A 19,512-nucleotide genomic window follows, 5' to 3' on the forward strand; every position below is an offset into this window, starting at 1 on the left:
TGTGGGCTCCTGTTTCTTAATCAGTAAAATCAGAGGTTTGAGGCATGATTGCACAAGCCCTCTCCAGCTATAGTATTCTGTCATTTAACTTCTGCACGCAGTGATTCAATTTTCTTTTCCTTCTGTGCCATTTGCATGCAGACTATCTAAATAGCCATAGATATTTAAATTCCAGACTTTGTATTAGTTAGCTTGGCCTGCCATAGCCATAGCCTGGGTGGCTTAAAGAACAGAAACCTATATTCTTACAGTCTGGAAGCTAAGTCCAAGATGGAGTCAATTCCTGAGGAGCCACAGGTAACCTTCTGACCTATGAATGGCCACTTTCTCCCTTTGTCCTGTGTGTAAGCAGAAAGGTTGATACAGGTTTACAGTGAACACCTGTCACCTATATATCCACAGTTAATAACTGACCTTGCTTTGTCCTAAATCTTTGCCTCCTTTATCAACTATCTATTTTTTTCTTCTATAGACTTAATCTTCTTTATCATGGTAAAAAAAAACCTTACGAAGTTTACCAATGAAACTGCTTTTAATTTTACAGTTCAGTGGCATTAAAGTGCATTGTGTTGTACAACTGTCACTATTATCCAATTCTAGAACTTACCATCCAGACACATGTCTTCCCATTCTACAATAATTCCCCATCCTTCCTCAGATCAGTTCTTAAGAACCTTGATTCTTCTATCTCTATAAATTTGCCTATTCTTGGTACCTCCTCTAAATGGCATTATATAATGTGGTATTGTATGTCTGCCCACTTCACTTACATATATTTTTAAGTTTCATCTAGGTTATAACATGTTAGGATTTTATTTTTTTAAGGTTGAATATTTAACTGCATATGAAACCCATATTTCGTTTATTGTGAATTATGTTGCTGTGAATATGCATGTATCTTTTCCAAGTTCTGCTTCCAGTTCTTCTCGCATGTGTGCTTCAGAGTAGAGTTTGGATCATACAAATTGTTTTTAGCTTTTGAGGAGGCACCAAACTTTTAACTAGCGGCTGTACCATTTTACATTCTCACCAGCAATATAGTATTTAAGTTTCTCCACATCATCACCAATAGACTGGAATATACCAAAGCAAGAGACTCATACATATACACCATATCTAACTCTCTCACTTTTTTAAAGAGTGCTCAATCTTCAGAATGTGTTCAAATAACATGGCTCCAAGAAAAAACTATCTTATAAAATATAGTAGGAGACAGGAAACATACTAACAAATGACACATTATTCTGGAAAAAATTAGATTCAAAAAGTTTAAAAGGAAACTTATTATGAGCATCACAGTTGAATGAATTTGATCTGGCCAAAATGCATCTAAATCAACTTTGCCTCAAAAGTGAATATCAAAATCAGTGGTTTTTCACTTTTTATAGCATAATTGCACACAAAAATCTTCCAACACCACTAGTCTTAATCATTATTGAGGAACACATCTGTTTACATTCTGGTTACATGAAGTGGGTCAGAGTGGACTTTTGCAGCAAAACACTCAATAGCCTCATGGACTAGCTGTTTGCCCTTTGAGCTGACAGGGCTTCTCTGGTTGGGGTCATGGTTGCTTTATCCCCTGCCAAGTAAAGGAAGCATAGTACCATCAAAAAAGTCAATACTTAGCTTATTTTAGGCCAGCAAAATCAGGTTCCAACACAGATATTATATTGTTTATTCAAAGAACCTTGGATATCAGAAGGTAAAAACACCGGAAGTTCAATTAAAAACTACTAAAGAAGGAAAGCGGACAAATAATGTAAGAAAATGAATGGTAGACTTAACTAATAATAGAAATTATAAGAATGGTAAGCTGATGTCTACATCAGAAACTGTTTCCTAATAGTGTAGCATAATTTTGGTGCCACTGATGTGTGCAGGAGAAACGCAGTCTCATTGTGTGTGTGTGTGTGTGTGTGTGTGTGTGTGTGTGTGTGTGTGTATTATGCCCATCTTTAACCATCCATTAGATGTATATGAAAGTGAACAACTTCCATTTAAAGACATTTACTGTATAACATGTTAGTGCAAATTTGAAAAGTCTATTTATCCATAAAAGAAGGCACTAGAGTGATACCCATGCACTGTAATATTACATAGTCATTAAAATCATGTTTTTAAAAATGCTTGATGCTTGGTCATCATACTACAGTAAATAAACAAGATTCACATTATCTCAAGTAGAGTAAGATCTGATTTAAAAGCAAAATTATAAAAATATACTATGAAGAACTGTTAAACATATCTCCTACTTTTAGGCTGAGTGTGATGATTCCTGATTGTAATCCCAGCTCTTGGGGAAGCTAAGACAAGAGGATTGCAAGTTTGAATCTAGTCTGGACAACTAGACTAGTGTGACCATGTCTCAAATAAAAAGGGCTGGGGTATAACTTAGTGGAGTGGTAAGAGTTCTTAGAGAAGCTTAGCATGCATGATGCCCTGGTTTAGTCCCCAATACTACAAAAAATAAAAATTAAAACCTTTAGAAACTCAGCTTTCCTGAACCATAAACTGCCCATATCCTTTTCCTATGCATTGCAAAGTAAGTTGCATTCATTAATAAGGTAAATTTGTCAAGCAATGAAATGCACAAATCTTAAGCATACTATTCTGATGAAACAGTTTTTGATCATGATTTAAAATCTTGTTCTGTTATGTATGTTGATGAAAAGAGCTACATTATAAGGAAAGAGACACTATTCTTACAGAAGATGCTGTTTTATAAATTATGTTACCTTTTGAAAGCACCTTTGTTTGCCAGATTAAAATTAAATCACTAAAAAGGGCAAAGATAGGACATGGACAAATGAAAAGAACTGTCAAAAAAATTTTTAAGGCAAAATGGCAGGTGATGGGTAAAAACGTTGGTAGTATTGTATACTCACATATATACTGTGTTTCTATGTTTGGAAGCAGAGATTTCTTATCTGTACTGGACTCATAAAAAATTCTTTCTCATCTCATGTAGAGAACTTCATGTTGTCCTGACATATGTCTGATATCTTGTTAAATATTAGTAGGTGAGTGGATGAAAATCAGTGATATCATTAACAATCAGAAAATACTTTCAGACCAGTGATTAGGAGATATTTCTGATATGCTTTCCAATGGATGTGGCACTGTTCGGTTCAACAACTTTTGAGCAAGGGCTGGTTGGAAAATGGCTTTTTCATTCTTGGATATACATGATTGGCTTAGATTTCTTTGTATTTAGATCAGTAGGTAAACTGACAGAGAGACAGACAGAGTTCCTCTTCTGCTGTTCCCTAAGTAACTTGCAGTTTTCAGAACAGTTGCAATATAAAGTCTGTCTGGTTGCACAGGTTTCCTAAGGGCTGTTAGTATTTATCTCTCAGCTCTTTGTTCTCTGTTCTAGAGATTCACTCCTGTTTCAGTGGGTTACTCAGCATTTAGCAATATACATGGACACTGTCCTCTAGACTCCAGAGTCCCTTGAAGTAAACTCCCAGGAGTTACTTCTACAGAAGACAGTTGGGGAAAGGTATTTCTTGCTACTGCCACAGCCCTTGTGATGGGATCTGCTGTTTGTCTAAGAACACAGTCTTAAAGGTTTAAAAGAAAAAAAGAAAGAAAGAAAACCAGACAAGACACATAGCCCTCTTGTGAGTGCTGAGTTGCTTAATTTTGATGTAGACAAAGGAGAGCTGTAAGAGGTGCTCCACCCCTAGAATGTCTACCATTCATGTGAGCACTGTGGCCCGCCAGCATGCCCTTCCTACTGTGAGACAAGCAGAATAAGCATGAGCAAATGTCAACAGACTTCATAAGATTTGTCCCTTTTTATTCAGAGCAATCCAGAGGGGCAGAACTGAGTCAAAATCAGCAGTAGGTCCATTGTGGGTACTGATGGGAGTGGTCCACACACAAGCCCAGCTTCAGGGGCAGTAGCACTGGGTCTCCAGGTGTAACTTTAGCCAGGAAGTGGCACTGGGAATCCAGCATGAGATGACCAGGAGGCTACTCCATCAGGAGGTAGGGGCAAACATCAGGAAGCACAGGAAGTGATTGCTGGGATGCAGTCCAAGCACACATGCAGAGTCAGGGCCCTCTAGAGAGGAGAAGCAGGCAGGAGTAAGGAGTACAGGAACACCCACGCGCAGAAACGACACCTTCAGAATCCAAGCAGCAGTTGTGGCAGGAATGGCATGAGCAGTATGGGTGGTCCAGGAGCTGAACAGAGCCAGGGGTGTGACCAAGACACAGGGTGGGGCCAAGCAGAGAAGAGACCCTGCTAGAGGGGAGCTTGTGAGACACAGCCTCACCAGGAAGGCAAGTGGTGACATCATGCTAAAAAAGTTAAATGGATAGTTCCATCCTTAGAGATTTTTCTTCAAAAGCTGTAATTATTGGGGCAAGAAAAACTGTTTTGAACTTGGTTTTTAAATCTTACTTCATTTTCCTGGGGTTTAGTTTAGTTTGCTTCCAGCATGGTCCAAATACCTACTTCAAAGCAAACATTCTAACAAGAACTTGTTAAAAGGAAGGGAAACCAGGTCCTGTGGCTTCTTGTACACCAGCGATGGAGGCACTCACAGAACCACGTTTGTGAGTTGAGTGTAAATGAATCCGAAACCTACAAATTAGATTTCCCTTGAAATACACATGGGTTTAAAATTTTAACGGGAAAAGAACTTGGCAAATCAAATGTGACCATATTCAGTAAAACCTCACTAATTTGCACTAATGGCCAGAGACCCATTGAGAATTAGCTGAATTTTTGTGAGTGTGTTAGCATGGGAAAAAATGCCAAAATGGGTGGGGTAGTGGGGGTATGAAGAGGAGGAGGAGGGAAATCAAAGTTCCAGCATCAAACAAACATACTTTATGGTACAATGAAGAATGTACTTGAACGGTTACTGGAATGAAACTCAATAGCTTAATGAGTGCCTTGCTGCATGCTGCTGGCTGGGGAGCCAGCTGTATCACATGGAGTACTTGCTGGGCCTGCAGCTCCTGCACTCAGTGGCCTCTGCTCCAATGAAAGCTGGGAGTTTTTGGAGTCTCTAGAGATGTGAACCTATGTGGTTCTTCTATGTGTTGTGCATACATGTGCTGTAACATAAATCAGAATTGGGCGTGGGATTATTACTATTTTAAAGACTAATGAAAATGTGCTAGAAAAAGATAGGTAAGGAGGTTGGAACTGACTAGCTGAATTTCCCTAAGGCCTAGTGAACCATATCTATAGTTGAAAATGCCTAACTTAAAGCATCCTGAAATGAAGAGTGACTGGTGGCAGCTCACTATTATGAGGATTTGTTAAAAGTAGCATCCTCCTTTATAAGTAGCTGTCTAATGTGTTCTTTGAAGGCTTAATTATTCATGGCTCATATCTCAGTCATAATAATTGTTTTTCATTTGAGACATAGAATATTATTTAACACACGTAGTTAAGACAGCAGTGTCTCCCTCCCTTCCTGGTACCAGAGAGACTCTGGGGCTGAGGGATACTAAATGGCTGTGCCACTCCTCTGAGGAACAGCCTTGGAAGTATTCGTGTCCATCCTCACGTTGAGTTCTTCTTCACAGCCTTCCCTTGAACCATCATTTTACCAGCTGAGGAATCAGAACTTCCATGCCAACAGCATAAGAGCTGTGCAGAATAATAAATATGTGTAGCCAGAGCCTTCTCCAGGATTGAAGTGGATGTGAATGGTTCAGGTCCAAGACAAGAAAAGACACATACTAGAAACTTCTGGTCTTAGCATTTTTAATTTTTCCTTTCCCAGTTAAGTAAGAACATGATTCAGACCTCTTGAACTGTCTTCTAAGTTGTGGGCAAGTCAGGACACATGAAAGCCCCCTTTATCAACATCCCCTTTAGAACCCTACAGAAGTTGTTCATTCCCACAGGCTACTGATTTGCCTTGTGACCATCAGGCTGATTGGCTGCTTGTGTGAGGAGATGATTGATTCTATCAAACATTGTACAGAAAGAACATTTCTCTGAGAAAGATGAATTCAAGGCTAACATAGGGCTGTTACTTTTCTTCCTCGCCTGAACATTGCTATTGTTTGCTTCCTTTGTTCTTGCACAGACCTTGCTCAAAGGTCTCATTACTCCTTCACAGCCTTTCTACCTCATCTCCCACTCCCTTTCTTGCTTCTCTTTCACAGCCATGCTGGACTCCCCAGGGCTGTGGTTCTACCCTGTGGTGTGGCCTCCAGCATGCTTTTCTCTCCAACTGCCCTTTCCTTAGATATGGGATAACTCCTCCCTCATTCACTGTGGTTTCTGATCAAACATACCCTTCCCAGATAGGCTTGCTGACCTCTTCAGTTAGTTGCGCAGTTCTATTGCAAGACCCTGTGTTTTCTGCCTTGCCTGGCTCCCCCAGCACCGGCACCAGCACTGTCACCCCAGCCCAAGCTCTGAATGCTGTTTGTGGCGTGGATTTGTCAGGTTTGCTCACATACAGGTTCCCAGTATCTGTCAATGTGACTACTCAGTGCACAGAGAAGAACAGAAAGAACGCTGATGTATATAAATATTCTACAACTACACACTGACCCTTCCCTTGCCTGACTTTATTTTAGTTCATAGTAATTCATTAGTTCCTTCTTTGAGGTGAACTTTTACAGCTTTTGAATGCCGTGTTACTCTCTGGCTTTGTCTTTCTCCTGCCTCAGGACAGACACTGGATTGCACAGCCAGCCTTATTCAGTCATTTTGAAACATGAGTTGGAATTAAGATGTTCATATAGGAATAGAAACCCTGTAAGAAGCAAGCTCTGTACAATCAGGACTTTTTCAGAAAAATATATTTTTCAGAATATTTTAGTGCTAATATTTCAGCCAATTTAAGTTTTTTTTAATGTCCTTCAATAAGTGTTTACTGAACTTTCAGGCACTACTTTATTAATAACTATAACAGGTAATTGCAGCCCAGAAGAAAGACCATATCGAAATTATTTTTTCCCAGGCCAAGCTGGGAGCAGGAGAGAGTACTGTCATTGAAGAGAAATGTACTCTGCTTCATACACAGATCTTTCACTATTATTATACAGCTACAAGAGATGAAGTTAAAAAGAAATTACTCTCCAAGTTAGAAAAGAATTTGTAAGAGGCCTGCCACCACAGCTGGATTGTGAAGGATGCGAAGAGTTCGGCCAAGCTAAGGGGTGGGTGCACAAGAAAGGGGAGCAAAAGGGGTGAGGGTGCACAGTGAGGGGTGGCTGCAGAGGGGACAGCAGGGCATGGACACCTACTTTTCCCAGTTTGTGCTTAGCCTGGGAAATGGCCACACGGGGCTTTATTCTAGAAAGGAACATTTTCAACTTTCTCCAATAGTTTTGAAGGTCCTATGTAACTTATTCTCACCTGATAACAAAATTTGGTCAGAGCAAAGCCGCCCACTGCAGATAGGGTGGGAAGCACAGAGCCTTGAAGCCCCATCAGCTTCCCGAGCACCATTACTTTCACCCAACTTCTGTGGCTCTCACCACAATTTTTAAAAATAGTTTATAGTCAGGCACCTGTGGCTCAGAAAGTTAGGAGATTTCCATGAATTCATGGCAGAGTCCTGAGGAGAACCAGATCTCTTTATTTCCAACATAACATACCAACATTATAGGGGAAGTTATTATTTTTATATAGGAGTTTCTTACTCCTAGTTCATAGAATCAAGAGATGAGATGAAAAAAATACTGACCAAGTTGAATCTTTATGATGAAAACAAGTTTACTAATCTTCTGTATGCGGGGTTTTAAAAAAAATTAGAATCTTTTAGAATTGGGTCTACATTTACATAGTTCCCTTTGCCTTTTGCATGCCGTTGGTGTGTATACTGAGTTATAGTCCCTCAATTAGAAATTTTAAAAATTAGATACAGGGGATTTTAAGGTCTCTTGCTAATAGGATCTGTTCTCATTAAGTTATGATAGTGCCTGGGCTGCTGAACATGTCTGAGTAGCATGTCATGCTGAACCCTATCCTAATAGCAAAAGCAGTGAGTCTCCTCGCAGGCCCGCCATTACCTGGAGGAATAACATTTGGAAAAGCCACTCAGGCTCAGCTGTACAGCAAGAAGGGCAAGCTAAATTACCTAACAAGGCCAGTTCCACCTTCTACAGTCTCCAGTTCTAATTAGATCATATGTATGTTTTATCTGTGAAAGTCGTGGCATTTTAAGGACTTCTATAATTTCAATTTTTGGTGATCCTAACATCTCAGGATTAATGGGTACACACAGCAATTAATTATGACTGTCTCCAAAGAGATGTAGAAGTGGGCACTGCCCTGACCCATCAGGGCAGAGGATACATGCTAACAAAATATGTTTTGTATCTCTGTGTTCCCAGACCAGGGATTGGAATGAAATCACATGTTCTGATTATTTCAATGGATACAAGTCATGGACTCACTCAGTAGACAGCAGGATGCTTAGGGAGAGCTCTACTTGCATCATGGAGTCATGGAGGACACAGAACTCCAGGAGCCTTCTCAGTCCTCTTGAGAGTTCCCCATCCGGCCTTTGACTCCCACCCTTCTCTTCTCCTCCTGCAAACAGCCCACCTCCCTGTGCTGTGTAGGATCCCTCAAATCAAACCTTATTACTTTAAGAGTGAGTGTGATACAACAGACAATGACATTATTATATTGTAAGGACAAGAAATAGGAGCTAAGTTATAAAGCAGAACATTTTTATTTACACAGCAGTGTTTTAATAACCAGCAGAATTTTGGAAGAGAGCTAGAAAAATAGTTAAAAGATAAATGGACTTATGTTTCAATGTTATGATTTTTCACATACACTAAGGTTCATTTTTACTGTTTTAAGTGCTTGAATTTCGGACAGGACCCTAGGAGAGTTGTTGGCATCCTTTGGTCAACACGTTTGTCAGGGCGTTTTCCTGTTTCAATGTCCTTCTGTGCTTCTGTTGAGCAGTAACCTCATTAGCGCCACACTCTGCGCAGCACAGTGTGATAGCTGTACCATAAAGGGGTTCTGTGTTCCATTTGCCAGGATATAACACTCTTAGGACAGGGGAGAAAAAAAAAAAAAAAAACTTGCTGTGAAGGAGAAGCTTAGAGATTATTTACTCTAAATATTGGAGCTTTCCATTTGAAAGTTTACAGAGGCTGAGGAATTGTTGAATTTGGAGATTTGAAAATAAAAATCTCCAGCAAACTAAAAATGTTCCCACCTTAAAAACAAGTTCTGTTCCCTTCTGTGAGCAACATTTGCTTTATATAGCTTTGGATTAGCCTATAAGTTATTTTCATCACAAATCCCTTCCACTGAGAAACACAGTGGCACCCTCTTCTAGAAGGAAACAGCCCAAACCTTCTTGTCTTGCCAGGCCCTGGAGCAGAGACTGTCTATTGTACTGAGTGAGGTGAACTTTTCATACTATAGCTCTCTTCCTGTCATACTGTTGCTTAGGCAGATTCAGGTTAGAGAGATACAGACACAGAGGCCCAATCCAAACTAGCACTAGCAGGATTCCAGAAATACTGAGAAGTTCCACATATAAATCATTTTCAAGTCCAAATACTTTTTTTTCTACCTGTGGCTTTATGTCATTCTAATTGACTTATAGCTATGGAGAAAATCACTATTACCAGTTTCACTTCTTTTGAAGCTCTTGGCCGATCTACACAAGCAGAATGTATTACAACCAGTGTCACCACTCAGCAGAGTTGGTGCTTTCTCAGCCACAGAACTGAGGCTCTGCTATCGTAAAGAAAATTCTGTGGTGAAAGCCTCGGGTCACTGTCAGGCATGACTGTAGGAAGGAGTATGCTTTTTCTCTGGTTGTAGACACAGGGTACAGTGCCCAAGATGAATTCTACTCTCAATAGGAAATGGCCGTATGTGTACAGTCAAAGACCAAGTAACTGTCAAGTTGCATATAGGTCAGCCTAGTAATTGTTGTGGGCTGTTATCAGTGGTGCTCTTCAGTTCACGTACATTTTACAAGTTACTACCAAGACAAAGCAACTCAAAAAGACCCTATGTTTGGTTTCTTCATCTATAAGATGGGGTTCTGATGGCACCTGCCTTTAGGCTGTGATGGTGAAGACTACTCGGGAAGGGTATGGGCACAGGATTGGCTTCTTGCTCCCTCCAAGGGCTCCCAAAAATGAGGTGATACAAATGCATGAGCCTGCACAGAGCTGACCAAGGTGTGACACAAATGCTTGAAACTTGGATGCGCTCTTCCTGGGGGGAAATAAGGGATTGCTGTAGCAACTTTACAGGGATTTTATGCAATATTTTTAAGAAAAAATAAATGAGGCAAACAAACATAATATTCTGGGACATGTTCCCCTTGTCTGCAGAGAGGCCAGATGATCTCCAGCACTTCCTTCCACAGGCTGGATGAAGATGGCAGTCTCAACTCTTGTCTGGTGATTCACGTCTCCTGGTTACTGGATGAGGTTCTTCGAGGGGGAAGGGTTGTTAAAGAATTACATTTCTTTTGAGAGTCACTCCTTGTGTCATGTGAGAGTACTTTAGAGGGCACCCCCCCCCCCCGCCCACCTTCCTGAGCTAAAGGAGACAAACAGGAAGCTGACAGACCTGGACTCTTTGAGTAGCTTGTGGGCCATTCCCTGTTCCTCAGAGTGTGCATTTCAGAGGGACACATTTGGGCTATCACTTTTCTGAGCCCCATCAAGAGCTAAGGCTAGTGCTTAGCACATGGCAAACCCTTAAAAATAACACTATCATTGTCAGCATATTACTAGCTTATTCAATGGCTATCTTGAGGCATATAGTTACATGCAAGATGAGTGTCAGGTGCTAGATCCCTTTCTGTGGTGGTTTTTTTTTTTGTTTGTTTGTTTGTTTGTTTTTTTATTTTTACTGGTACCAGGGATCGAACTCACGACCACAGGCTTGCAAGGCAGGCGCTTATGCCGCTGAGCTAAATCCCCAGCCCCTTAGATCCCTTTCTGAGAAGGCAAGCAGCTTACAAGCATGGTGTTATGCAGTAAGCAGGGTTAACAGGTGCTTTGGAGTTAATGTGAGGCCTGGATGTGTCTTAATAATTAAGGAGTGCTTCTTGGAGAAATTTTGGACCCAAAAGACTCACCACATTAGCCACAGCAAAGCAGCAAGAGTGGACTCCAGATCATGGTTGAAATACAAAGGCCTAAGGAAAGACCAGTATGTGTTGTGAGGCTAGGCATTTAAATATGGCAGGAGCAGGAGACAAAGTAATGAATTTCTAAGCACCCAAAGGTGTCATCTGCTGCCAGTATGATGGTGTCCATCAGCATGGTCAGAAGCTGAGTGCTGGCCACGTGAGCAGGCTGTGAGCTGCTGACCCAGGTTCCAACTGCAGGCTCCACCATCTGTTCAGAACTGTTCTCTAAGGTATTTGATATAGTCTTGCATTGAAAATTGGGCCATCTATATCATTAGAGTGTGGCCTCCAGAATAGAAAAGAGCTTTTAAAGGAAATCTGTTAATAATGCCACATAATAATTGCAATACAGTAAGTTCCTGACTTACGAACATTTAAGTTGCAAAATTTCATGTACAAACAAACAGCCCTTATAGGACAAACATTTGTAGATGTGAACAAATTGCAGAAGTAACTCATGTGTCTGCCAGACACTGTCACAGTGCTGCTGTGTGCTGCATATGCTTAACAGTAAAAAAAAGTTTAATACTTGTGTTTGGTTTTTTAATGCTTTACATTGTATATCTCTGCCAAAGGTGTACAAGATTCACTTTATTGGACTTACAAACAAATGTGACTTATGACTATTCTCCCAGAATGGAACTTTTAGTAAGTCAGGGACTTACAGTAGTAAAATAACTACCAAAGAGTTGTATTTCTCACTTTCCTGAGTAATCAGAGAGTTGTTTTTTTTTTTTTTTCTGGAACAGTAATTAACTCTATTACTATAATGATTTCAGTTGAGAAATAGAAATAGAAAGGATGTAAGTAGAGAGCAGTTAATTATTTAACTATCTCAAGATAATAGCTAGAAGGTACTAGAAAGTAGTTAAATTAATAGTGTGGCATGTTGCCTACAAGTAACCACCCTGAAGAGGTACACACATGTAGATGCACTCTTTCGTTAACAAAGCCAGTAAACATTGAGCTAAACAAAGATAGAACTCATTTGTTCAATACGGTACTAGTGTTGCCTTACATTTCTTTTGTATTTTTAAAATACTTCATTAAAACCTTTAAAAGGTAAACTGTGGAAGAAGCAAAATATAGACAATAAAAAGGAAAAAGAAAAATTACTAATTACTATCCAGTTGAGAATCTGAATTTTTAATAAAGGGATATGTTTCTCTTCTAAAATGACTACTTGCTGTTTTGGGTTGGTTAATGATATAAAAAATGGACTGAATTGAAATGTGTGTCTTCCAATAATAACATACCTAATTCTGTACTTATGAATGCTAATATCCCTGTGATTTCTTTAGTACACATTTTACTCCCACATATAAGTTCCATGTTAAATCAACTGAATCATCACCTTAAACTTAAATTAGCATAGCACATTATTAGAGAAAGCAATGTTGTACATTTAATTGCTATGTTTTAGTTATGTCATATTGTCATTCCCTACATTTGTGCACGGTGTTCCTGTGTTTAATTTATAAGGAATTTATTTAATTTACAGCAAGCTTCTGGGCCACTTCCTGTGCTCATTAGTTCTCTCACATTTCAACTATGTGGGCTATTCCCTCAATAGCTGTGGCTATCACTATGTGAATATTTGAGATATAGTGGAACTGAAATGATATAGGAAAATGTTAGGGAACTAGAAAAAAATGCAGTATGAGATGTCATGGCACATTTTAGGACACTTTCACTGTGTTTTAGTAAATGCATGAGGGAGTTGTGTTGCAAATACTTAAAGCTATTCGTTTTCATTTTTGGTCTTATTTTCTAGCATTGAAGAAACCATATCTAATGACCTTGAGTATTCTTAACGGAGAAGGAAATTGTATTTTACATAATGGCTTGCGTGTGTGAGTCCTTCCAGCAGAAGCACTGTAGCAATTAGGGTGTCGTTTCTCAGAGAAGAGATTATTGTCAGGCAGTGGCCCTGCCTGACAATGCCAGAATGAGACCAGAACAACTGTGATTCTGTCAGAAGATAAATGCCCCTTCCCTTACTCTCATTCTCTCTCCTGCTTCTTTGGCTCAAGCAGGAGAAGCAAAGGATAACTAAGTACAAACAGCTTTTTTCCTTCCTCATTCAGCAAACCATGGAGAAAGATACTGGCTTCTTGACATTAATAACTTTGCTTCAGCTTTACTTGAAACTATTTGGGCAACTTCTCTTTTCAAAATTGGTAAAGGTACTGTAAAAGAGGACTGACCTTCCTGTTTCACTTACAAAGTAGCAGATTCAGCAAAGACATTATATTCTGAGAATGGTTATATTCCTCCCTGGGGACAGGAGATTGTGGAATATTACTTCTTACATAATTTTCATTGAAAATATTAAAAGACAGTCAGCATAAGAAGGCATAGCAGCAGACACAACAAAGCTTTTCAGTCTTATTAAATGAGAATAGTGGTAGTATAAATGCTTAGAGGCCTTTTAAACAGCCAAAATGACCCCGGCTGGGGCGGGGTTATGGGTAGCTGGCTAAAGTCTGTCACTGAATGAAAACAGAAACACTATGAGCATGTCTGTGGTGGGTATATATGAGATTTATGGATGTATCAGCTGTCTGTCTGCAGGACACACATCTGCTCACAAAATTATGCATATACCACCCCTGTCACAGAAGGCTTTGCTGTGTATGAACTCTTTCTTGGGTCTTTTATATTTGAGAAACCAGAGTGACTGAGGTCAAATAAAGCATATTTCAGGCAAATACCTGTGGCTACACAGCAGGAGAAGAAACCATTCTCCAAATGCTTAAGACAACAAAATGAGAAAAACTGCGCCTTCTGGCAGTTTTGCATTCATCTACATTCATTCTGGAGTATGCTGACCAGGCTTCCTCTTACCCCGAATCTGCTAGTGTAAGCCCTGCAATCTGGGATGAGCGCTGCTGCCTTGGTGGGAGCATCTGCCAAGCCACACCACCCTGACTGGGACAAGGGCCTTGTGGCCTTTGGCCACTTGTGAGAAGAGGGCAGTATCACTGCTGGGAACATGCCCCAGCTAGACTAAGAGCAACTGTGCAGGTCCCTGTGCTGGAAAAAGGTTGACACTTGTAATTCGAAGTCCTGACTGAGTCTCAAAGATTGCACCACTGGCTGGTGGTGGCTTCACGCTCATCTGAGAACTCATAAAGACTTGTTTGTTTGTTTGTTTGTTTTTGCTTCCTCTTTGTTTTTAGAAAACCAGGAATAAGGATAAGGAAAAGTAGGAATTTTTTTAGTTTCCCTTATCCTTTCCTAGAACACAGGATTCATAAGCTAAAACTTCAGTTATTTCCAGAGAGCAATCATGACTCCAGATTCTGGTAGAAAATCTTTAGTTTAAAAGATTTAAAGTGCTCGCATTTTCGATTTTGTATCTGTGGTCACATGCAAAGATTGGGATCAGAGAGGGACTCATGGATACCACCCTGGATGAAGCTGGTCTGTAAGAGGTGAAAAGAAAACAAAGGAGGATGAGAGCAAGGGGCTCAGCAGAGGGAGGTTATCCCAGAAGAGGGCTCAGCAGAGGAGCATAAGTCTTTGTAGTATACACGCTTCAGTGTTGGTTTATTCTAGCTGACTGTTGCTTTCAAAAGCAGGTGATAGAGGGTCAGATCACTATGACTGCTTTAATGCCCTGCGGGCCCGCAAACTGGCCTTGACATTGTGTATGTTGTTGGGGAGGGGTCAGGAATCCTTAGAAATATGATGGTGTATGTATTTTGCTTTGGAAAAGTTGATTTGGGAAAACTCTTTCTTGGCTTTATCGAGACATTAAAAAAATCATTTCTGCATTGTTATTCCTCTGTTTGGGGAAATTAAAGTTTCACACTTGCTGTGTGCTTTTCCAAGCCCCAAACACAGGGCAACTACTCATTGTTTAAGCAGCCTAATGCTGAACCAGTGATGCCTTGCCTTATTCACCCTTCTGTCCCCAAATCAGGGCCTCAGGGAAAGTAAACTATGCAATATATTTATTACCTGTGAAGGGGTCCAAAATATGCCACTTTAGCATGTTGATTATTTTGAGCTAGAGGTAATCATCAATCAGCCAGTGCTAAAAAAAAAAAAAAAAAAAATCCTTTATTTTCCTTCTTCAACTGCCTAAAATAAAATACAGCTTTCCTTTTTGTAAATGAAACCTTCATTATTGAGGTAGTAATCCAGGAAGAAAGCTGCCCCCAGAATCATTTCATCACCTGAGTGGTTCTTACCTGCATTATAGGTCAACCTTTGTTAGCATACTGTCTTCCTCTCACCTTTCCATGATTGTCCTTTTCTCCACCAGAAGCTCAAAACTCCCTTCTGAAACTTAAGATGGTGTAGCAGCCTTAGTCTCTAGTCACTTCCTTGAATCTTAATTTTTGGCCAACTCCCATGTGAATATAAAAACTTTTTTTTCAAATCTTTCTTATATCAGCTTAGCTCATAGACAAACTACAGAACCGGTAAGGGTAGAAGGAAGCATTTTCCCTCCCCTGCACATACATACAGTTGTTGAACACGTGTTTCTTTGATAACTTTGAGAAGGTCCCAAGAACATCAGCAATCCCAGGATCAGTATGACAGAGATTGACAGTATGTGCCATGCATCTTACATCATGCTTACCACTTATGAGTAGTGTACTTTCACTGACAGCATTCACCATGCAGGACTATGGCCAAGAATTGGGTTAGTTGGAGCAAGCCAAAGGCTTAGGATGGTACCACAGTAACACAGTATGTTAACCTTTCCTCGAGAAATGAAAGCCAACTGTACTGTCTGGAAGGTAAAGCAAACATTAAGGGAAAATACTTTCCACATCACTAGTATACTGTTTAGAAATGTCAAAGATATTGCTGTGAAACTATCCATTTAGAACTATTTTGAACCACAGGGCAGACTGAACCCCTTAAAGACAGAGTGAAGCTAGACTGCTGTACAGTGGGCTAATGATGCTTTAGCATACCTTCAGTCAGCTTGTAAAACAATATATAAATAGCATGGATTTCATACATAGACTGTAAGACCTACATGTGTGCTGAAAGCATGTTTGTTGAATAATACATTAGAAGGATACTATGTAGAGGATGTGCCATAGCTGTTCTATACAAATAATCTGTTCTCTAAATTAGAAAACATTCTTATTTTCTCCCAGTGTCCACGAGTACTATCTTTGGGGAGGGGTGGTTTTAAAAAAAAAAAGAAAGCATGGGAAAAGGCTCCTTCTTCACTTGATTTACGAAGAATGAAGTCCTTCATTCATCTGAGAACAAAGGAGGTTAAATAAAAAGTAAGAGTTCTCCAAAACCTATCATGACGGATACCAGATATGTGCTCACCACTGTATATTGTGGCTCTGTGTTGTTAAAAAAAAAAAAAAAAAAATGTAACACAGCTTGACCAAGCAGAATGCAGAACCAGTGGAGAAACAAGAATGGAACTAGCTGAAAAGGGACAAAATGGAAAAGCTATTGAGGAGTTCCTCTAGTAACACCAATATAATTCCTTTACCTCACATGGTTTAAAGGCTTTTAGACAGTCAGGGTTTTTTTGTTTGTTTGTTTGTTTGTTTGTTTGTTTGTTTTTGTTTTTGTTTTTAGTTTTTATTTTTTGTATTGGGGATCAAACTCACGACCTCATGCTTGCCAGGCAGGAATTTATGCTGCCAAGCTTAATCCCCAGCCCTAGACAGTCAGTTTTGAACTTCAGTTCCTCACTAGAATACAGGGGGAATTAGAAGCAAAGGTATTTTTTTTAAATTTCTTTAGGGCTGAGAAATAAAGATATGGTGTCATTGCAATGAATCATTCTTCTGTGCATGCAAATCAATAGGAAATTACTGGGACCTTTTTCTACCAAGGAGTCCATCTTTGCCCCTCTGAGAAGTTAAAGAGGCGTAACACTAATTCTGTCATAACCTTGACTTCAGTTATCACATGTAAGGCAGTCTGCACATGTAACAACAGCACATTCCATACACACATATTACTTACACTTACAGCACATGCATTTTGCTTTTCTGGTCTTTTTGTAGGACATATTTGACACATCACTGATCTTGTTTGTCAGGAAGTTCTTATATCATACAGGGTGTAGTTAATAAACATCAATAAAGTATTAAATTCTTAATATGTATTGTGTGCTTAGAATAGATTTTCACATCAGCTATGTACTTCATTAAAAGACCTAAAAGATAACATCAGGAATAAATTCCTATATGAACTACAATGAAAATAACAATAGAACTGTACCACAAAAATAAGCTTTGCTTTAACTGTGACACCTAAGGCAGTCTTCACATGTGACAACTGCATGTTTCATATACAAGTATCACTTTCACTGATAACATGTATGTTTGGTTTTCCTGTACTTTCTTATAGGGCACAGTTGACATCTTTTTTGTTTTCATGTTGTAGATCTTTGTGATGATGCACCTGCCTGTTGACCTGTCAGCTCACCAGTGTTTACAATTTTTTTGGCATAATTCCCTGGGCAGAAACGTTTTGTTTTTTCACAGCTACAAATGATGTCTTATGAGCTCCAGTCCCATTCCACTTAGGAAAATTTCTCCATGATCTTTTGCACTTGTTATTTTTTTGGTAAACTGTCAAACTATTACCCCACACATGTTTAGGATCGAATAAAACATAATCATTGGCAGATGCTTTGTATTTCAAGTAACATGATAGTTGCTGCATAACTTATCGACATCTACTCCACCTTTGGTTTTCTTGTAGAAAGTTTCTATATCAGGCTTCCATTCTATTGAGGTTTCCCTATCAGTATTCCCATCATGGTGAAATATTGACATCAGTAGTATGAGTTTATCTTTCTGGAATCCAAAGATTGTACTATATAATTCTCTGTTTTGAAATTGCAACATTACATTTGGAATGTCTGCCTTGTTCCTTCATACAGTTCTTGTGCTTGTTAATATGTGCTTTGTTAACAAATGTAACATCAACTGGAAACTGGTAGGCCAACTGTCAAACATCACATTCTAATTGTATTGAGAAAGGAGCAACAAGTCTGTTCACAACATCATTCAGTTTATTACTGTACAAATAAGGACCAGACCCAGAGTTGTGAATAACTGTCTAAGTTAAAAGCATAATAAGTCTTCACATCTACAAGGACATAAATTTTTATGCCACAGTTTGACCCATAAGTCCTTTACATTCCTGCGATCATCATGAGAAATCCCTGCTAAGTACAGCCAGTCTATGAATGCTTTCAGTTCAGCTAGTGAGGTGCTATAATAAATAATTTTTAATACAGCTCTTGGTGCATACAGAATGTTTTATTTGCATTTCAGCCTTTGGGTATTTCACAGCATCTTGCAGCATTTCATCTATTACAATTTCCAACACTGAATGACAGTGTTAGCATTCCATCCACCACATTTCACCCCCACTAGTTCCCTCAAAATATTTTCAGACCTAATTCTAACATTAGATCATTCCATTTGGTAGCATAGGTATTTTGACTAGTACCCACATTGCTGTTTTCTTCATCATTTGAATTAAGGAGGTCTTCATTCCCTGTGTTTGTATCAATCAGTTCTTGCTCTATTTCACTGTCATAAGAACTGTGGCTCACATAGCCACAGTTAAGTGGCTAAAGTCATTATCATCATCATCATCATAAATCCACACAACACTTCTGTTATAAAAGCATTTATTTTATCATAATGGATTATCTTCATCATCCATGAACAAGTAATCTGATTATTCACTTCTGACCTCCTCTAAAATTTGCAAATCTGGTTTTTCATGTACCCCTGCACTGAATTAAGTTACTTGTACTGAAAAAAATCAAAAGAAAACTTTTTTTTTTTTAAACAAATCCTGGAGTGATGTGGGTCTGTTGGAACCTCTGTGACACTTGAAAATCCCGAGATGGAGAATAACTTGGGTAAAAATCCACATTTTGTCACTTTTGCACACATGCACACACCTTGTTTGTTAGACCAAATGATTAAACAGATAGATTGTTTCCTGTATCCCTCAAAGAAAAGTACTGGGATACACAACCAACTACTGTTATGCTAAAGTACAGATTTACAGTAGAAAGATAAGAGATGGATCCGCTGGACCCAGTGTTATTTTCTGGAAAAGGCCTGAAACCTGATAACAGATATAAGTCAATTTTGAATTTTCCAATAAAAACAATTCAATAGGAGTTTGCAATCTTTTTTTTTTTTTTTTTTTTTTTTTGTTGTTGTTGTTGTCTTTTTCCTTTTTATTGGTACCAGGGATCGAACTCACGACTGCCTGCTTGCAAGGCAGGCGCTTATGCCGCTGAGCTAAATCCCCAGACCCCGGAGTTTGCAATCTTGACCAAGGGCTTGGTGCGCAACCTTAAGCAACAACAAGGAAAAAATGTGTCTTCAATCAGATGGCTCTGTGGGGATCATTTTGACAAGCA

At 39.3% G+C, this 19,512-nt stretch overlaps 1 protein-coding gene across 5 annotated transcripts in view; it reads left to right on the top strand.

Moving 5' to 3' along the window:
• Positions 1–19,512, top strand: part of Supt3h (SPT3 homolog, SAGA and STAGA complex component) — a 357,727-nt gene that overhangs the window by 289,542 nt on the left and 48,673 nt on the right. The window contains exon 12 of one of the 5 annotated variants that reach the window (XM_063238791.1): positions 17,502–19,288. The exons of the other annotated variants lie outside the window; for them this stretch is intronic. Within the exon in view, the coding sequence (XP_063094861.1) occupies positions 17,502–17,612 (111 nt within the window). The 3' untranslated portion in view covers positions 17,613–19,288. Of the gene's footprint in view, positions 1–17,501; positions 19,289–19,512 lie in introns of those variants that run through there. 5 annotated transcript variants of the gene reach the window in all.

Source organism: Cavia porcellus, unplaced genomic scaffold (genome assembly GCF_034190915.1).
Source record: "Cavia porcellus strain 051 isolate PalLab524CR breed Dunkin Hartley unplaced genomic scaffold, mCavPor4.1 scaffold_28, whole genome shotgun sequence".
Lineage (NCBI taxonomy): Eukaryota > Metazoa > Chordata > Mammalia > Rodentia > Caviidae > Cavia > Cavia porcellus.